Here is a 21,417-nt window from a genome sequence, read left to right on the forward strand (position 1 = left end):
GTATTACATGAAATATGTAATCTTTTTTCTTCTCTAGGTTTTTCTTAGTAAGGTTTTAACGAGGCATATTCCATATATATGTATGAGCGCATCTAATGGGGAGTATTATAAATATCATAAAAATAGATATCCAATACTTAGTGTCCTAAAAGCCATATGTCATTTTTCATGTTGTCCATATATCTTGTAATAATTCATGCTTGGTGTCCATATAAGTCCACATCCTACTTGCCACTTTGCCCATAAATAGTAGCATTTGGTGGATCTTAAAAGGATGCACATAGGTGAGAATAAAAAGGAAATTTCATATATTTCCAATTTCCATAAAATTATAATTTTAGTTATTTTTAATTTAGTTATTTATTACTTTTTTATTATTATTATTATTATTATTATTATTATTATTATGTTGTGTTCCATTGTGCTCCTCAATTTCACAATAATCTTATATTTTTTAAAAAAGATAATTTTAAATTGCAAAATTGTTTTACTACACTATATTTTTTAAAAAAAAATCATTCTACCATTATATATATGTTTTAATTTATTATCACATATTTTAAGAATTTTCATTTAAACACTTCTAAGTTATTTGAAGAAAGAAAACCATTCTCTAAGAGTTTTGTTAAACAGAAAAAAGTTTTGAAATTAACTCAACGTTTTTAACTTCTTATTTATTAATAAAAAAAAAAAAAAAACTCACTTTTGTTCCTCGATTAAAATCACTATGCAAGATAAACACGCTTAGATCGTCTGTTTTTTGGACATTCTAGATTTTTGTGGGACATCTGTATTACCGTATTTACTTTGTGGTATTATAAAATTCCCTGGCATCTGGAAGATGCCCTGCATCTTGAGAGTTTTGGATACTCTCTTAAAATATGGATTTTCTAGATTTCCAAGTTACATTTTACATTTTGTTCTTTTTTTTCTATTTTACATATATATATATATATATATATATATATATTAATCTTCATACGTTATATAACTAAAACATATATCATTTTTTTTTTTTGTTATATTGTAATTTTTATTATTTTTTAGCAAGATTTTCAATTTTAAATTAATACTAATATTTATTTTATAAAAGATCGTAAATTATGATGTATTATTTTGTTGAGAAAAATAATATAAATGGTATTAATTTAAAAATAAATTCAAATTAATAAAAAGAAATATATTATATAAGTACAAATTAATTATAAATTAATAAATAGTCTCAAGGACATTCTTGGAACATTATGTAAATTTAAGATATTTTGAGTAGAAATCCAACAAAATAAATACAGTTATCAAAATAATTCCAAATATTTGCACAAATATTTCTATAAAACAAACATAGTAATCTAGAGATGTCGGACCTCTATAATTTCGGATATCTAAGATTTTAGTTATTTACATCCCAAAAAACAAAACCATTCCTAAATTGTTAATTTTGTTAGAGATGCTAATAGATAAAAAAAAAAAAAAACAAAAAAAAAAAACAAAAAAAAAAACATTTTTTTTAATTTATAACTGAAAGAGATGTTATTTCACTTTGTTATCTTATGGTATATTTCTCTTTCTTATTTATTAATGTTATTTTCTCTTTATTTCTATTTATTTTATGTAATTCCATATAATGGATTACTCATAAATTAAAATCACATCCCCCTTCATTTGTAAATATCAGTTTGAACCATTAATGACATTTTTTTTAACCTTTTTAAATATAAAAAATATTTAAAAATATTTAGAAAAAGTTCCAAAAGTACAAAACACTTTTGAAACTTTTTGCTATAAAATGTAAATAGTTTTTGAATTTTTTTATTTATAAAAATTTCCCTTTTTTCCGATTTAGAATAATTCATTGAAATTTTAATAATTCACAATTTAAAAACAAATGGTAAACAAACTTCACACACAATAGAAATCATAAAGCTTAGATAATTTTGTTTGAAATGAATACTTTCTTTTGCTCATAACAAAACACTATTTCATATGCTAAAGGGTCAATTATGAAGGATTCATATGAAAAAGGAAAAAAAATGTGCCAAATATGTATATCATCGATTTGGTTACAATAATTAATTTCAAGTATATAGTAAAGGTTAAAAAGATAGAATGATGATAACCATTTCAATTTTATTGAAAGTTTGTTTTGGTTTGAGATCTCTATAACTTTTAATTATTTCCTTTTTCATATTTATATTTTTTTTTTAATTAAAACTTTATATATCAAAACTAGAAGGATGTGGGATGGATGCACATGCTTGATACTAATTTTCCAAAAGTATAACTCCATGTGATCATTGTCTATTGGTATGTACTCATGAAATGTTCTTGACTTACTTTATACCCAAAAAAATGGCATAAAATAAAAAATTTTAATTTTATTGATTAATATAATTTTATGGTAAATCTTAGAGGAGAAAACTAAATTACAAAAATGGGAATACTAATAAATCCAATTAGTTCTTTGATGATCTATTTTTTATGGGTACTTACAATGGATAGCACTTTTATAATTAAAAATTAATTGTATAACAATGTTTTTAAAGAATTACAAATATAGCAAAATATGCTAGTGATAGACTCTATTATTGATATACTCCTATTAACGATATGGTCTATCACTGATAGACTCTAAGAGTTTATCTAAATTTTGTTATATTTATAAATTCTTTTGTATTGTGCTATATTTGCTAATACTTTGTACACATAATACGAATAATGAGAGATAATTAGGACTACGATTTATAACAGTATGCCCGGATTTTACCAATATTCTTGACTCATTCAATCATCTTAAAACATGGTAGTTGATGATTTGGCTCCTTTCTTTCAACTTTTGATGAGTGATGATTAGGGTGAAGTTTTCCCGTTGTCCTTCCTAACGTTGTTATTTTTGTTCGTCTTTGTATTGTTTTTGTAAAAAGAAAAAAAAAAACTTAAAGTTTTTCTCTCTATCTTTCTAAAGTAGAAGGTATTTTTTTATAAAATTAAAATTCTTGATAATCAAAACCCATATATTTAGAAAAATAAGAAAGATTTCCTTCCAAAAAGGAAAAAAGTAAAATAGTAAAAGGACTCGGATATTTCTATGTTTCAATCTGAGTTGAGCACATGATTTTGTTCCTATAAAGCTATACATTTACTTGACTAAAAAAATTTAACACATGAGTGATAAATTTTAAAATTTTCAAAAATTAGAGATTTTTTTTTCTTCTTTTAAAAAAAAAATGACAAAAAGTGCTTTTATTATCATTTTTCACCTAGGTTACTTTCACTCTTTTAAATAATCGTGTAGACACAAAAATTTTTCACCTAATTTTACTACACATAGGCTTAACTGACAGATATTGAATGATGCTAAATAGCAAAAATTTAATTATGTTCTTATAAATGAGTATAATATTTAGAAATAGAAAAAGAAAATGTTACTTTCTAAAAACAAAATATGTTACTTTCTAAAAACAAAATTTTCTTTTAAAAATATTTCTGTCAGAGAAGAAAAATTATAGCAAAAAAATTGTGAAGAAACAAACAATATTTAAAGAAAAACTATAAAACAAAATATTCATAAAATTCGAGTATGTATCCAAATTTATTTCTTCTTTGTTTGTACACAAAATGACCTAGATACTCAAAAAGTGAATCGATAAACAAACCAGAGAATGGCACATTGTCCTTTCATTGTCAATTGATTTTGAGATGAAATCTCATTTTTTTTAATATGGTATCAGAGTCTATAAAACTCAAATTGACATATCTAGTTTAAAAAAATTAAGATCCGATCCAAGAATTATGAATGTAACGTAGGGTATTTAAAAGATTTTAAAAAAAGAAAAAACCTAAACATAAGTCCTCCATCCAACTTATTATGTCGGTCCTTAATAGTGTCTTAGGGAGCACCAAGACCCCACTTTTGCTTCTCATCTCAGCGACCGCTAACCCCTTAGTTGACCTGTCATTGTTCCCCACTCCCTTCTTCAATTCTTCCCATCTCTTTTTCTATATAACCCTCTTTCATTGTCCAATCCTTTCTCATTTTTCCCATTCCCTATACCAAAAAGGAAAAAAAAAAAAAAGACTCCTCCTTTCAACAAAATGGCAAAAGAATCCCTTGGACTCGAGATCACCGAGCTTCGTCTCGGTCTCCCTGGCAACGACGACAAAAATGAGAAGAAACGAGTCTACGCTGACATCGTCAATGAGGATGAGCCAGCCCGAGACGATGTCGAGCAAAAGAATAGCATGACGATTAAGGGACAAGTCGTGGGGTGGCCACCGGTATGTTCATATCGAAAAAAGAATAGTTTTGGAGAAAAAGAATCGACATTGCATGAGAGTGAGAATTCGAAAATGTACGTGAAAATTAGCATGGATGGAGCTCCATTTCTTCGTAAACTTGACTTGGGTTCTCATAAAGGCTACTCGGATCTTGCCCTTGCTCTTCAAAAGCTCTTTGCTTGCTTTGGAACTGGTAATTAAATTCATTCAAACCTCTATGACCTAGCCCTTTGTTATATTTTTTTTTCCCTCTTTTTTCTTAATCATTTTTTAGGATTTATTTAGTAATTAACATGTCCATAATAAATTCACAAATAAATGATTGAGTTAGATTTCTTCCCTCGAAATTTTGAGAATTTAAGATAGAGGTTGTTTTATATTTGATAACATGATGAAGCTGTCTAACTAAAAGAATTAAGTAGAATAAAGAAAAATATACACTTGTATTTATTTTATTTTATTTTTTGGTAATATATATATAAAAAATTTAAGTAAATTATTTTAAATCACGAAACTGCTGAAAATATTTACAAATAATAGTAAAATATTATCGTGTATCATGACACGGATAGTAGTTTGTCACGGTCTATCACATATAAACAGTAAAATTTTACCATTTGAAAATCATCCAAAAATTTATGAAGAAATATAATGAAAAAGTAGTGGCAATATTTGTAAAATGACAGGGAAGACATTAAAGCATGGAGAAAGTTCTGATTACGTTCCCATTTATGAGGACAAAGATGGAGACTGGATGCTTGTTGGAGACGTCCCCTGGGAGTAAGTTCACCTTTTTTTTTCTTCTTTTTTTTTTCACTTTCTCTCTCTAAATTCATTTTTCTGTTTACCAAACTCAAATTTTAATTTTTTTAATGTGAGGTTGAAATTTAAATCAATGGCTTCTTAGAATGTGTTTGGAATAAATTTTCAAGTGTATTTTAATCCCTTTTTATCAAAAATATTTATAAATAAAAATGAATTTTTTAAAAACAAATTTTCTGACGTCAATCCAAATCGACCTTTTAGTCGAAAACAAGTGTCTAAACAACTCTAGATTATGATTCATATTATTTCTTTTTCATTATTGATATAATTATATATTATGTTACCAAAAAAAACCTTAGATGATTGTTATTTACTATTATGGTCTTGTATTAGCATGTAAATTTAAGGATTCAAAGCTCTAATTTATTGATCAATCAATATCTATTTTTATCAATTGAATTATGTTCATATTAGTCATCAAATATTTAATTGTTATTATTCTAGAAGAGCAGTTGCAAATATAACAATCAGGTCAAAAGTATTTGCATATATAGTACAACACAAAAGAATTTGTAAATATAGCAAAATTTAGATTTTACTTTTGAAGTCTATTATAGATAGATCATATAATTGGTAAGAGTCAATTAGCGATAGAATCTATCACCAATAAATTTTTCTATATTTATAATTCTTTAAAAATATTACTATACACTTAATTATTATTCTTAGAAATGTTATCTAACGCAATTGTCTTAATCTAAATGAACAAGGACAAAATACAATGATTAATATATTTTAATTTAAATCATATTTTAGTCCTGGAATTTATTATATTTTTATTTAGTCATTTTTTATAAATTTTAGAAAAATAATTTGATCATTATTGTTAAACTCTATGTTGCAACTAGCATAGATCTCATACCAACCTCTTATATTCTCAAACTCAACCTCCCAACCTAAAGTCTAACAAAAAAATTTCTATAGAAAAACCAATAAATAAATAATTAAGTAAAAGTTCAAAGGAAGTAATTAAATATAATAATAATAATATATATATATAATGAATTGTTTTATTATTATTGTTATTATTACCGTTGTTAACGGTGCTTTAAATTGAAGTCTCCCGTCAAAGTCAATTTGATTTGATTAATTGAAGGATGGGCAAAAAGGTCTTTTCACACCTCCCATCCCATTCATTAACTTACACAACATGATACCGACACGAACCAAACCCTAATAATAGTGTCAGCCATTTTACAAAGTTGTCCCTCAATTCATTTCTCCTTGCCCCCTCTCCGACACATACCATTTTAAATATAATATTATATTTTTATATTCTTAAAATAATTATTCTCTAATTACAATTATGATCATAATTAACATAATAATAATTATAATTTTTCAGGATGTTTATTGAATCTTGCAAGAGGTTGAGGATAATGAAAAGATCTGAAGCCAAAGGATTCGCCCTACAATTTAAGGATCTATAAGTAGAACAAGAAAAAAAAAATGCTCCTATATTTCGGTTAATTTTTATATTTGTAATCTTTTTGCTTAATTTTTATGACTCTATTTTGTTCAAAAATAGACATAAAAGTAATTCAGATAATTAATATAGGACCTCTCTATTAATTTGTTTAGTTGATTGTCAATGTCACACATGTGTGATTCTGTTTTAGGAGGGACATATATAAAATTAGATTATAGTAATATATGAAGTTTGTTTACTTACTATGGAACCATTTGGTTTTATTTTGGGTATTCATTTTCAATTATTGATTTCTAGTTTTAGGTTGTTGAGTTATATTAAGGAAATGGTTTGCTTTGGTTGTTTGTCTTTTATTATTTTAATGTTTTTTTCATATATAAATATGATTCCATTTCTATGTAGACAAGTGGTACAAAATTTTAAATAAATGGTTTTTTTTAGTAATTTAAAGGTGCATCTTTTCCATTGACAATTCAAATAAGAGAAAGTGGAAGAAAGGTGCTAAAAGAAAATATAACATAAATCAACCTTTAAGAAAATATATTGTATGAAAGAAGACAAGCCACTTAATTTCTAAAATGTTGTTAGTTCATCATATAACTAACATTAGCCAAGTCAAAAATAGAACGTACAAAGAAAAATTGAAAAATTCTAACTTTAATTTAAGAATAATAATTTTGCCTTAATAGTGAAAGAAATTAAGGTTAAATTTGTATCTAATAGATCTCTAAGTTTTAAAATGTCTCTAAAGAACTACGAGTTTTCAATCTTTTGTCTAATATGTCTTTGAACTCTAAAATTTTCTAATTGATCCATGAACTTTCAATTTTTTGTCTAAAAAAGTTTTGATGTATTAGATATAAAATTAAATTTCATCTCTCCCATACCCATAACTGTGTTTAGTATATTTGTATATTTTACAAAATGTCAAATAGGCCAAAAATCCATTAGACAAAATAAAAGTTCTAAAACTCATTTGACATAAATTTGAAAATTCACGAATCTATCAAACACAGACTTGAAAGTTTAAGAACATACTAGACATTTTTAAAATTTGAATATTAAATAAATACAAAACTAAAAATTCAAACAACTAAACTTAATTATCCAACTTAGTACATCCAAACCTTATTAGCGATATGATCCAATGAACTAAAATCTCATAAGCTCAAAGCATTACGACGACTTGGCCCAAACAAATCCAGCATTTGGTCCTAGGCCCAAACTGTCATCTATTGGACTGACAAGCCCATATTGACCCAAATTTGTAAGGTTGAGACCCCCAAGATTCATGGTAAAAGAAAGTCACTCACACTCACAAAACATAAGAATTAAAATACACGTTTAGTCCTTTTTCTAAAATTTGTATCTTCTAATATGTGAACTTTAAAAAGTATTTAATATATTCATAAACTTTTTTTTGGACCAAAGTGAGCTTAGCTTATCAGTAATTGGCATGACTTTCCTCAAGTCGAAGGTTCAATCTCTTCCCCCTTGCAGATATACAAAAAAAAAAAATTCAATTCTATATTTTATAGAATATTAATTTTAAAATATTTGAAAATTCATAGACACAAACATCAAAATTTAGGGACTAAATTTGTAATTTTTAACGGATAAAAGAAAGTAATATACAATCCACAAGGTAAAAGCTCCTACTTAGTCCCTCATGTAGTCTGAGTAAAGCCCACTTGATTTATTACATACAACAAAAACAGATTGATACAAATGAATGAATAAGAGCTCCTACTTTAGTGAAAAGTAGGCGAGTGGTATCCACATAGGAGGGGTAAAAAAGGTGGTCAAAGAACATATGAAAGCTGATAAAACCAACTTTTAAGTTCATATATAATCTCCCACCTAATAACCAAGAATTGGATTCCTTTCTTCATCAATTTCAACCACAAGCAGATGCTTTGGATCTGACCCACTTGGCCCTTCTGAGTATAACGTGGGAAGATAAGCCTTATAGGCTGGCAGATAACGCGAAACAAAATCTTTAACCTGCAAAACACCACCACACCTTCTCATCCATCCAAACCAACTTTTTTCACTGACATCTGACTATATGCAACTTTCAAACTCTATTTTGTTTCATTTCGTTTTGGTTACCTCTTCGTCGCTCATCCCGGGTTTTCCTGCCTCTCTCATTGCAATCTCTGCCTGCAAATTCATAACACCAGATTGTTTTTTAAGGTTTCTAAAACTCGGTGGTTGTATGTAATGTGTTAAAACAGCTTACCTGCAGACGCCAATAGTAGACGCAACTGGGATCGTTTATCTTGATCACGATCCACGCCTTTATGTACTTATCCCAAGCGTCGTAGTATGCTTTCATATTGTTGTTCACTGTCTCGAGCTGTAAAATTTGGCAGTTCATTTGAGTGAGATTTTCACAGGTTTTGTTTTCCTTTTTTCACTTGATTGAAGAGATAGTGGTTGAGTATAAAAAAAAAGACATGGTAGAGATAGAAATAGATGTTAATGACAGATTTGACAAAGGAGGATCAGCTAGAAAATAAGTTCTGGAAAGTTGAAAAGCTATAACCTGTGGATGAACTGCTGTGACTGCTTCTGTCGGGAGCGGCTTGAAGCCAAGCATCCAGCCTTCGAATAGGACAACCTAGAGGACCAAATTAAAGTTCATGTAGCTAGGTGCAATAAATTTTAAGTTTTTTTTTTTTTTTTTGTTAAATTAAAATTTCTTACTGTCAATGGTCCTTCAACCTCTGGCCAAGTAGAAGGATCAGCTCTGTCACCTCTTCCACTGAATGCAGACTGGATTAAACAAAGGACATGGGGGATTGAGACTCATAAGTGGCTGGAATTATATACAAGGACCAAGATAATGGCTATTTGCACTTACTTTATCATATCTGGGGACCTTCATCTTTAAACCTTCATCTTAAAAGAGAACTAAATAAGTAAAAATATCAAAATAGGGGAAACAGAAGCAAAAGTGAAGGAGAAGCTGACCTTCCTTGGTCAACTTGGATAGGGCTGTGAGTGTTTCGACTGACAATTCGAGATCATGACTTCCAGCATTTCCACGAAACTAAAAATAGAAGAAAATAATTAACAGAAGAAATATGGAGGACTAAAACTAGCTTTCATTTAATCTACAATTTAAGAGAAGGAGAGACTGAAAATAGTTACCTCCAGAAGTGCATTTCCAGGATTGCTTTCCCTCAGTTGTGCCTACCATGTAACACTTGGTTTATTAATAGTAATGCAAACCGAAAGCAAATGCTAAAAACACCATAGATAGCTAACCAACCTGCCCCTCGGCTGTCAGATAGAAATCGTCAATGGATAACATAGCAGACTTCCTGAGATAGAACTTCAGTCAGAAATAATATTTTGCCCATTATTTAGTCTTATCAGCTATCACTGCTTCAGCAGATGGTCAGCTCTCATTATGGTATAATTACTCGCATCGCAGCCTACCTGCCTGTTACTTCAAAAAGATAATTGAGAGCATACACGAGTGTCGTTTTTCCACAACCTTGCGGAGCACTAAATCCTATCTGCACAAGCACAACAAAGTGATTTGAAGACAAGGAGTCACAGGAATAACAAACTTTTAGCTCTGATAGTGATAACCAGCGTAATCAATAGGCCTCGGATAAAAAAAATTCCACGAAAGCCTATGCTCATGCAAAACATCTCAATTCCTTGACGTGGAAGAACGCATCAAATAATTATTATAAGCAGGTTTGAAACAAGAATAAAGTAGATATGGGAATTCCAAAAGCTTACCACTAAGGGAGGTATTTCTTCTCCTTCTTTAAATGAGGACTGGTGTTGAGAAATCTGATCTTCACACCAAAAAAAGACGGGTATATAGTAATGATAAAATCTTGCTTTTTGAGGAATTGTGAGCTCCATTTCGTTAGCTTTGAATAATCGACAAAGATAAGAGCCATAAGCTAGCCATTTATCTATGGCATCAGCCACATTTTCCGGGCTCATACCCAACTTTTCCATCAAGGGACCTGAGCAAATGAATTCAAAAAGGTCCTCTACAGTGGAAACTTGTGCTGGCTTTGTGGGTAATGCATAACAAATGGAGCCTTGAAAACACTCGATGGAGGCAGAAACACTGTGGCACAAGGAGTTATCTTGAATCCATGAACATCCATTGCCTAGAGTAAAATTCCAAAGAGACGGAAGAGATCAATGATTAAAGCAGTTTGTGTCTACACATTAAGAACGCAGTTGCATACTATACAAGATATGGTAGAACAGAATTGGCCATCAAACAATAGAACTTTAGCTTTCTGAAACTTCACAAAAGCTTCACTACAAATATCGAAAAGTTCATTCATAAAATACAAGAATTCAGAAGCTCTCTCTGATTTCACTACAAAGTACAAACTATATATGACGCTTTCATAAGAATGTCGCTTGAAAGTAGCAAAGCATTATCTCAAGCATATAAAGATCTAAAAGGAACGTGCAAGTTGCAACCTAGAGAGATGGTCATGTCACTATAACAAATGTATAAAAGTTTGGTTCATTACTTCATTTAGAGAAAAGGTCAAGAGACCATGTGAATGATTGAATTGATGACTCCACTCTGACCTCTTCCCCTCCCCAGGTTGAAATGTCAAAAGAATATACCAGTGTTATTGGATTAACCCACCCCTATTGGCAAGCAGAATGATCCATTAAATCTGCATACTTGCAGTAGGTTATGCCAATGGCCTTGGTCATTATGAAGACCCATTCATACCAACGCAACCGTTTCAATCCCATGAGTACACTGAAATGATGTCATACAACCAAGAAGTACAAGGGAAAAGCACAAAGTTGTAGGCTGAGTGTAGAACATTTCCAAGAAACTACTAATAATTAAATGTCGTGTCTTCCCCTCAAGACTTAATGATCAAGGTAGCACATTCTCAACCCATGTTAAGCAGGACTTGAACATTGCTTGACTATTAGCCCTTGAGGGCCCAAACCAACCTTTTCGACACCCTTTAATATAACTGATGGAACACATCTTCTGCTAAGTACCTCATCTTCAAAAAGCCGAGATGGCAATACGAAACTAGAACTACGAAATATTTGCATAGCTCAATTGGTCAAGGCATTATCTGTGTCCCAAAAAGTAAGAGGTTTGAATCTTGTTGAACTCTGAGAAGAAGGGAATATATATATATGGGCCAAAAGTTGATAAGAGACAATAAAGCCCCAATCTCATTTAACAGCAGCCCAAACTATTTGGCCACTAGCTCTTTGTAGGCTTGACCCAAGCTGGCTTAACTTTGCTGTTGCCAGCTCTAAGTAGAACGATACAAATGATAAACCACATATACCTTCAACTACCCACATTTTTTGGACCAAAAAAGATGATATGCCACAGAGAAATGTGAGAACACAGAAAAAAGGGAGAGAAAAAAAAAAAAGGATTACTCTATATGTTACAAACCAAAAACTTCCAAACAACAAGAATGAACAGAACCCATTTCTAAAAACAAATGAAATTGAAAAATAAAATTAACAAAACCAACGATTCATTCATGCATCACGAAACCAAATTTCCATAACTGAAGAACATGTCCCAACAATTTCCCTCCAACCAAACGCATAAAATTTCCATTGAAGTTAACCCATATTTACAAAGTAGCACAGCATTTGAAATTCAAGAACATCTCATAATCTTCCTAACACTCAACAACTAATTACCCTTCACAATCATTTAAAAAAATAAAAAATAAATAAATAAATAAATAAAAACACTCCAATAAACGAAACAGAGGATATCCCAGAACCAAATATACAAAACCTGATAAACACCGATAGTAATCAACAAAAACCAAGTGGGTATAAGGAAAATACCTGATTTGGGCAAATGGGTCTGCAAATAACAGAGTCTAGAAATGGATTGGTTGGTTTTAGCCATCGGAAATGAAGAAGAAGAAACAGAGGCATGATGGGAATACGATGAAGAACGGAATTTATAAAAACCGACTCCATTACTATTGCTACAGAAAAGAGAGGGAAAAGTTGAAGTCGGAGATAGTGGCTGAGTTGCCATTCTTATCTAAAGCTCACTGTGAGATTTTCGTTATCAATTATCATTTCCAAGTCTTCGTGGTTATGGTTTTTGGTCGACTTTTACGAGCCAGAGTGGGAAGGTGGGGGAAGAGAGAGAAAGGAAGGAAAAAAAAAGAGGAGAGAGAGAGACGTAAGCTATGCTGTGCGGATGTGAATTGAGAATTTGAGATGACAATTCTCTTTCGTTCTCTTGAGAAAAATCTGTTCAACATTTTTTCTTTTTTCTTTTTTCTTTTTTTCTTTTTTCCTTTTTCCATATTCAACAAAACTCTGCGTCGGTTCCTTGCAGTTGCACCACATTATTTTATTAATTATTATTATATTTACTTTAAAATGAAAAGACATTTCTCATTTTTAATTATGTATTTATAGATTGATTTACATGCTTGAGTTGTCTCCAGCTCCTACCTTTTTAAATTACTTGACTTATTAAGATGATATATCAACGAGCGAAATAAAATTAATCGTAACAATTGAGGTCTAACATTTAAATCTTCGGACTCCATTTTATCATATCATATATAAATTATCGACTAAGAGTTAGAATTTCAAATTTTTACCCAATATTTTACTAAATTAAAACAAATAATTTGACATGGCATTGAATTCAGTGTTACGTTAAGTGAATTCTTAAAAATGGACTTTTTAAATATAAAAAAAAATATTTAAAAATATTTACACTTTATAATAAAAAAGATTCAAAAAGTACAACTTTTTGCTATAAAATGTAAATATTTTTTGGATTTTTCTATTTATAAAAATTTTCCTTCTTAAAATTTAAAAAATAAATAAAATAAACATTTATAAACTTTGCTAGGTACTTTTTTAACATTTAGAATCTTAATAGGCAATAATAATATTAAAAATTTAGAGAGTTATCAACCACTTTTAAAATTTTCAAAACATAAAAAGAGGTGGTTTGTTCCGTGGGAGTCCAAGATTCCCATGGAACGGGCATAAGGATTATCAATTTATTTTGTAGTAATGTAAGATGCTTTGACATCAAAGATTCCCACGATTCTAAGATATCTTTATCGAGGATATCTCAAGAGTTTTAGATACCTTCTAAACATGTGTTTCTAGATTCCAGTGTTGAAAGCATTCTCTTTCATTTTTTTTTATATACATACATATATCACTCATCTTTTTATTTTATAGTTGAGATAAATACTATCAACTATGTATTCACTCTCTTTGATTATATTGTGGTAATTTTTATTTTTTTAAGAAATATATTTCAAATTTAAAATTTTTATTTCATAGAAAATCTAAATTAATATATATTATTTAGTTGAAAAGTTATAAAGAAAATAATGCAACTATATTAATTAAAAAATCTTAAATATAAAACCAAATATGTTATATAAGTTTAAATTATATTATATTAGTTATACACTAATGAATAGTCGTAAGGATATTTTTGAAATATTGTGTAAATTTAAGATATTTCCGGGTAGAAATCTATAAAACAAACACAACTATCCAAGTATTCTCATATATCTTAAAAAGTATACCCACAAAACAAACATGATTATCTACGAATGTCAAACATTCTGTAATTCTAGGCATCTATAATTTCGGGTATCTGAAGATTGCTACATACACTATAAGAAATCGCACTTCTCTCGGCGCCCAAAATCGCCGGAAAATAGTGAAAAACGCGTCGAGAGATCCGCTCTCGACGACAAACGGATCGTTAAGAGTTTGATCACGAAAAATCCGTCGGGAGTTATTCCTAGAACGAGGGCATTGGGAGTTCCGCTAACTTCCGATGGTTGGTATACGTTGTCAGGAGTTCTACAATCTCTTCTATGTGTCAAGAGTTCGAGGAACTCTCGACGATCTCTTCTATGCATCGGGAGTTCCAGAACTCTCGACGGGCTGTACCATTCGTCGGGAATTAGGGAAACTCCCAATGTGCTAAAATATGTGTGGGGAGTTCCTTCACTGGTTGATTATTGGCTTTTAATTTTTTTTAATTTGTAATTTGTAATTTTTAAAATTTTGATCTGAATAACCTGTAAAACATCATTAACCAACTCAAACAGATTCACATAATAAATAAAATAAACAAAACGAAGTCCATATTATAACAAATAAATGAACATTTACAAGATAATTTATAAAAAAAAAAAATTGTCTTCAAAAATACATGAAAAGAAATAAGATGGAAACAATGTCAAGAAAAAAAAACATATGGACATAACATCTTCAACAATTATCTAACCTCATCTCCGAACGGCATCCTACAACAAAACAAAAATATTCAAATGTCCTAAACTTCCAGAAATAAACAAAAAAAACTCCAAGTTCAACTTCAAAACGACATTCCTGACGCTCATACACATGTAAAAACGAGTTCAAGCATTCATGAACATCTATAAACACACAAAAACACCAAGGTCAATGAAAAAATGAGTATAAGTATAACCTAACTCTACCCACCCCCCACTACATTCCCAACGCTCATAAATATCAAAAAACACATAAAAACCTACGAGTTCAACTCCCTACCCACCTCCACAACATTCAAACTTCATAAACAAGAACGAACACACAAAGAACTCAAACTTTCCTCCCAAAACAATCTAAACCAAACTTGACCCCCTCCCATACACATGTTCAAACATTCATAAATATCCATAAACACACAAAAACTCCAAGTTCAATGACAAAACAAGTATAACCTAACTCTACCCATCCCCCACGACATTTTCGACGCTCATAAATATCATAAAAACACATAAAACCTACGAGTTCAATTCCCTACCCACCCTCATAACATTCAAACTTCATAAACAAGAATGAATACACAAAGAACTCAAACTTCCTCCCCAAAACAATCTAAACCAAACTCGACCCCCTCCACAACATGTTCAAACATTCATAAACATCCATAAACACACAAAATTCTAAGTTCAATGATAAAACGAGTATAACCTAACTCTACCTACCCCCCATGACATTCCCGACACTAATAAATAGACACACAATAACGACAAAAAGCACATCAAAATCTAGTTGTTTGGCTATCATAATTGCAGGATAGTCAACAATTATTTATCATAAAGCTACTAGTAAGACATGACTACTTTGCTACCATAACTGCAGGATAGCTACATATTAGACAACTAAATAACGAAGTAATCATACCTAATTCGATGGACCTTCTTTCTGCGATCGTATCATGTTTTCAATCATTTTTTTTATTTCTTCCATTTGTCTTGCATAATCCTCTCTCATTTGTTTTTTAACTTCTTCAAGTTCTTTAATCCTCGACTGAGATTGTTCGAAATTGGCTCTCAATTCCCTCACCTCCCTATCTGTTCCTTGAGTAGATAACGAACTCGATGAGTTGCTACCCCTTCTTGACTTAGGTTTAGGACCCCAACCTAGGTCTTTTGAATATTCGGGTCGTATACCCAAAACTGTCTCATAGATTTCATCCCCTGTTAGTGGTTAGGAACCTTCTGGAGTGGGGTTAGATTGTAATTTTAACATTTTTATTATGGACATATTAATTAAATGTATAAGAATTAGCAACTGAAGTTAGAAATAAAAAACAAGACGAAAGTAAAACAAAAATGGTTACATGTACATTTTCAGCTGCCTGATTTACGAACTTGCCACATTTAGAGTGTGTTTCCCTAAATAAGTCAACACGTCCTATTTCTCGACCTTCCTTTGCCTGCAGCTCTGATTGAATTTGCAGGAACGACTTTGATCTGCCTACGTGGTCGAACGGTAATTTCTCTCTATTCTTCCTGTTCGTCTTCGATGATTCCTACATTTGAATGAAAAAAAATAAAAAGATATTATATAATAGTAAATGAGGTAAATGATACACACCCTAAATTATTCTAATCTGAAATGCTTCACTCTCGAAGTGGTCACACAAAAAAAATACCAATCTTCTGATATATTCTTAAGCTAGCTAGGCAAGTTAGCACGTGCTTGCTCAGGATTGCCACATTTCCTATTATGTCTGTGCAAATTTGCTATGAATTCCTTAAAAGAGTTTTGCATTTGATGTTCTATAAAATTATTAAGTGGTTGACTTGATAAATCAAGCATGAAATGAGGCTATAAAAGAATAAATGAAGAATTAGCATATATGATATTCTTAATTATTAGCCTACAATTGACTCTAAAAGAATAAATTTATAACTTACCAACAATTGACTTTTAACCAATTCTATAAACTTGTTTGGAACCTCAGCAAAAGTACGATATCGTACTAGAAATGCAGATCTAACGACGACACCAATTGCATTACTAAATTGTACTGAATATTGAGAAATCGGTTTCATCTCCCCCTTATTTATCACAATTGGAATTCTCCCATGTTTTTTTTTTTACGTATTTTTCTAACTCGATGTTCTGTGAATGCTCGCGTTTCCTCCGAATGGATGCTAAGCTACTATCTGGAACAAAAATTTTTTTAACAGTTTAGGATATATTTCAGTTAACTGAATATATTTCAAAATATACTAACCTAAAGTGTCACCCACAGAAGATCCCGTGCTGCCTAGATATATTTCTTGCTCCTGAAATTATTTATCAGCCTTCTATTGCCTATTAGTGATTGACATCGTATCCATACAAACATAAAGAAGGAAAAACAATATAAAATTAATATGAAATACATGTAAATAGAGAAAGAGAATTGAGTAGATACATGATTACTCATCATCGTCATCTAAATCAAATTATTCATCAGCACTTAAACTGTTATTGGGAGATAATTGTTCTTCATCATCGTTTATGAAGTCATCGCTGTTTATGAAATCATCATCGTCATGTCGAATAATTGGTCTTTCCACAACTATAGAATCAACGTCAACTCTGTATAAAGTAACCTCCTCAATGGTTTCATCCACTCGGACTCCATCGACAATTTCAAGTAAATCTAATTGTTCATTTTCGACATCATCCACTTCTGGTACATCCCATATTCGCTTATTTTTGACTACTTGAATAACTTTCCAATTGTTACCATATTTTATATCATCAATGTAAAAGACTTGTTGTGCTTGGATAGCAAAGATGAAAAGGCTCATCGACATACCAAAAGCGTGATGTATTGATCGATTTGTATCCTAAATCCATGTGTGTCCTATTACTTTTGTTGTTATCTGTGTCAAACCATTTACACTTGAACAAAAAAATACAACTTCTGTTCACATATTGGAAATTTAATACTTCGTCTACAACACCGTAGAAATTGTTATCCACACTTTCGTTCCCACCGATCTCCCCAGCCACTAGGACTCCACTATTTTGTGTAGTTCGACGATTATCACGCTCTACAGTGTGAAATCATACTCCATTAACAATGCATCCATTGTAATAGTGCACCTCAGACGAAGGTCCCATTGCAAGTGAAAAGAAATCATCGGAGATATCTTCTCTCTCGCACCGTTGTAGAACCTGATAATTAATTATACATTAAAAATAACTATAAAAAAATGAATCATCTCTCAACTTCCAATACTATGTATACCTGAGATATGAACCAATCGAGAAAGAAAGTAGGTATAACGGTGCCAATTGGAAATGCTGCTTTTAACAATTCCAGCAATATGTCAAACGATTTGTTACTCCGGCCATTGAGAACTTTGATATGCATCAACTTCACTAAAAAGTTCAAGGGCAAAAATTGCGAACAACCAGGGTATAGTTCATTACGTGCTTCGATCATTAAACCTTCGAATAAGTTCATGGTATCTCTTTCTTGCCCATTAGAGGACATTTCATTCTCAATCCCTTCTTCAATTACATCTTTATTTTCTTTTGGAACTTGTAGATCGTTTATAAGATTCAACATCTCATTTTCTTTGATAACATTACCCTCTATAATATATACTTCAACATTATTGTGTATTGAATGAGTTGTATGACTTTCAAAACCTCTAGATAAGTTTAATGGTTCTCCATGATATACTCATTCACGGTATGCGAGAGATATTCCATATGTTAATAGATGTTGTTCCATGATATCTAATTTTTCTCAAATTGAATTCATACAATTCTTGCATGGACATTTTATTCGTTTGGAACCATTAACATGAAATTTCGCCACATCTAAAAATTGGGATACTCTTTCTCTATACTTCATTGTTAACTTATTCCTTATTTTAATCCATTCTTTATTCATCCTTAAAAATAAATCTTTTCTGACCAACTTGTAATCCAAAACAATAACCTGTATTATAGGACAAAGTACAAATCCTTTATTAATCATGAATTTTGATTAATTTAATAAATAATTTCAAGTTCGTTTGGAGAATTTAAAATTTTAAATAACATCTAATAGGTGATTTGACTTGTGTATACACAACATCCATGGAATATAATTTATATCAAATAAACCCATTTTGTCATAGGTATACCACTTTCAACTACCTCACAACATTCAAATCAAATAATAAACCTCATACTCTAGGCAGAATTAACTAAGCATTAATTCAACCACCTCAACACACGTTTCCATCAAAATAATGACATTGTGATCTCTAATAAAATACTTCATATGCCCTAAATTCATTAATTATTCCTACCCTTTAGACTTTCCAAATCTTCAAACACTCAATAATGTCTTTTTTTCTCATGAAAGATATATACACCCACATTCCCTACGACCCTTGTACTCTAAATTAAACTTGTTGTGATCAAAACGCATCATAACATTTTCAACTCAATTTCAAATTTCAACAATGCACCATAATTTTTCCTCCAATCACGAGTGCAAAACAATCAAAGCAAACTTTCAATCATAAAATATGTATATTCAATAACAAAATTAATATGTATATTCAATAACAATAACAAAATTAATATGTATATTCAATAACAATAATAATAACAAAATTAATATGTATATTCAATAACAATAACGATAACAAAATTAATTATCTACAATATGTATATTCAAAAAAATAACAAAACAAATATTAGATTTTGATTTTGATTATGTCACAAAAAAAAACACATATAGTCAATAAACAAAACGACGAATGAAGTATTTACCGGTGGCTGCGGAGCAGGTTGAACGGTCGGTGAAGCTGGGTTGGTTGAACCAGCAGCGGAGTTGGTCGACGACGAGCTCAACAGTGGCGGCGAACAGGCAGATCTATCGGCAGCGTGAGGCATGCGGGGCGCACACGGACGTTCTACGTGAGGCGGGCAAACGATCGGCGTGCGATTGTTATGGATTTGAAGCAGAAAGATTTGAAGAAGAGAGGCATGTGGCGCTGCTAGGGCTTCAAGAAGAAGACCTTATATAGTAGATCTCCCGACAGTGCACGATAGCCGTCGGGAGATCCGTGAGTAAATAACCATCAAGAGTTCTCTGAACTCTCAACGGGCAGTGGCCGATCGTTGGGAGATTATCCGTATACGGCGTCGGGAGTTAAATCTAACTCCTGATGCTTCTCTTACGTCGTCGGAAGAGACAATATCTCCCGGTGGCCTTTTTAGGCATCAGGAGAGCCTCTTTTTCTTGTAGTGATCCTAAAAAAACAAACGGCCCCTAAATGTAATCTTGAAATTTCAAAGTGTCAAAATTTTAAGTTCCACGATATGCAAAGTGAGAGTTTTGTACATGTTTGAATATTTGATCTATTGGTTAATATTTCTTACTTGAAAAGTGTCTATTTTATAACTTAACTTTATTTAACCTTTTTCAAAAGAATAAAAATTTTAATTTTTTTTTTTTAAAAAAAAAACCTTATCTATATTTATGAATGGTTTTTCTTTTTCTTTTAAATGCCGTATTGTAAATTATAGAGTGAAGAGTTGAGTGTGTGTATATATTTGTTGTGTATAAATAGAATATCATATAAATCATCCAAATAGCTAAATTCTAAATAGAGTTTTTTTTTTTCTAAGCAAAGGTCTAGATGCTTCATTTTATTATAGTACAATTTAAAAAAATCATAATATCTCCGATTCATGAGATTGACTTAGATATCGCCAAAACAGTAATAAATCTATTTTCGACCTCACATTCCAAATTTTATATACTTAGTTTTGGATAAACATAAGTGAAAAGTGTGTGTTCAATTGTCGAGCTAAATAAATAGCTTGGAATTGATATTTTTATATGTTGGGTGATTTTTTTTTTTTTTCAAAAAAATCAAAAGGGAACCAACCTTTGGTTGGAGAATCCCACGTTGAAAAATTTTGAAAATGAAGTTTCTTTTTGTACTCTAATCTTGGGCTATGAGTTTGAGTCCCAAAGGTACCCATGTTTTGGAGAGAGTGAGGAGATAGATCAATGTGGATTCGGTGGATGTCCCACATGTGTCGCTATCCTCTGCTTATTTTTTTTTCTGTCGGTAATGGTGCATTTTTTATCGAATTTTCTTTTTTGGGTTGTTTTATTCTGGGACGATATGGTAGTATTCCGGACCTGCTTGCACACTTGGGCAGAGCTGCGAAACGTCTTAAAGAGAGCAAGCGACTTTGTCTATACCGAACTTTTGTTTTATAGGTTCCGTTCTTTGTTTGACCGTCGTTTTTTGACTGTTTACGACTATTCTGATCGTCGTCTGAGGATCTTGCCATTTACAATATTATATGTTTACAAAATGCTTAGCTGAAATTTTATTAAAAGATAAAGTAAAAATTTCAAAATTAGATTAGGGACATGGAATTTTCGTTGGCCTTATCTGATTTAAACTTGTCTTGGCATTTCCAAAATTCAAATAGTTATGACTTGATTTATTATCCTTTTCTAATTCACTATTATAGAATCCATACCCTTTCTCTCTCTATATATATATATATAAATTTTAGTATGTAACGATTTAATTTCTTTTAGT

The 21,417-nt window shown here is 30.7% G+C and overlaps 2 protein-coding genes across 3 annotated transcripts; one reads left to right on the forward strand and one right to left on the reverse strand.

Annotated features, from left to right (window-relative positions):
* The first annotated feature begins 4,019 nt into the window (after window positions 1-4,019).
* On the forward strand, window positions 4,020-6,779 carry LOC120086500 (auxin-induced protein AUX22-like). The gene is made up of 3 exons (XM_039043182.2): window positions 4,020-4,468; window positions 4,962-5,055; window positions 6,446-6,779. The coding sequence occupies exons 1-3, from the start codon at window positions 4,093-4,095 to the stop codon at window positions 6,528-6,530; spliced, it is 555 nt and encodes a 184-aa protein (XP_038899110.2). The 5' UTR covers window positions 4,020-4,092; the 3' UTR covers window positions 6,531-6,779.
* Window positions 6,780-8,115: 1,336 nt separating this feature from the next.
* Window positions 8,116-12,830, reverse strand: LOC120087138 (P-loop containing nucleoside triphosphate hydrolases superfamily protein). 2 transcript variants are annotated; one of them, XM_039044034.2, is made up of 12 exons: window positions 12,374-12,830; window positions 10,289-10,674; window positions 9,977-10,056; window positions 9,807-9,858; window positions 9,686-9,727; window positions 9,506-9,584; window positions 9,396-9,427; window positions 9,239-9,307; window positions 9,078-9,152; window positions 8,772-8,888; window positions 8,642-8,692; window positions 8,116-8,533 (listed from the first exon to the last, which is right to left on the reverse strand). In XM_039044034.2, the coding sequence occupies exons 1-12, from the start codon at window positions 12,570-12,572 to the stop codon at window positions 8,390-8,392; spliced, it is 1,326 nt and encodes a 441-aa protein (XP_038899962.1). In that variant the 5' UTR covers window positions 12,573-12,830; the 3' UTR covers window positions 8,116-8,389. The 2 variants fall into 2 exon arrangements, with proteins under 2 accessions (XP_038899962.1, XP_038899961.1); XM_039044033.2 differs by having other exon boundaries at window positions 9,396-9,433; window positions 12,374-12,815.
* Window positions 12,831-21,417: the final 8,587 nt, after the last annotated feature.

This window comes from Benincasa hispida, chromosome 9, assembly GCF_027475165.1.
Source record: "Benincasa hispida cultivar pf3 chromosome 9, pf3_genome.v1.1, whole genome shotgun sequence".
In the NCBI taxonomy this organism is placed as follows: domain Eukaryota; kingdom Viridiplantae; phylum Streptophyta; class Magnoliopsida; order Cucurbitales; family Cucurbitaceae; genus Benincasa; species Benincasa hispida.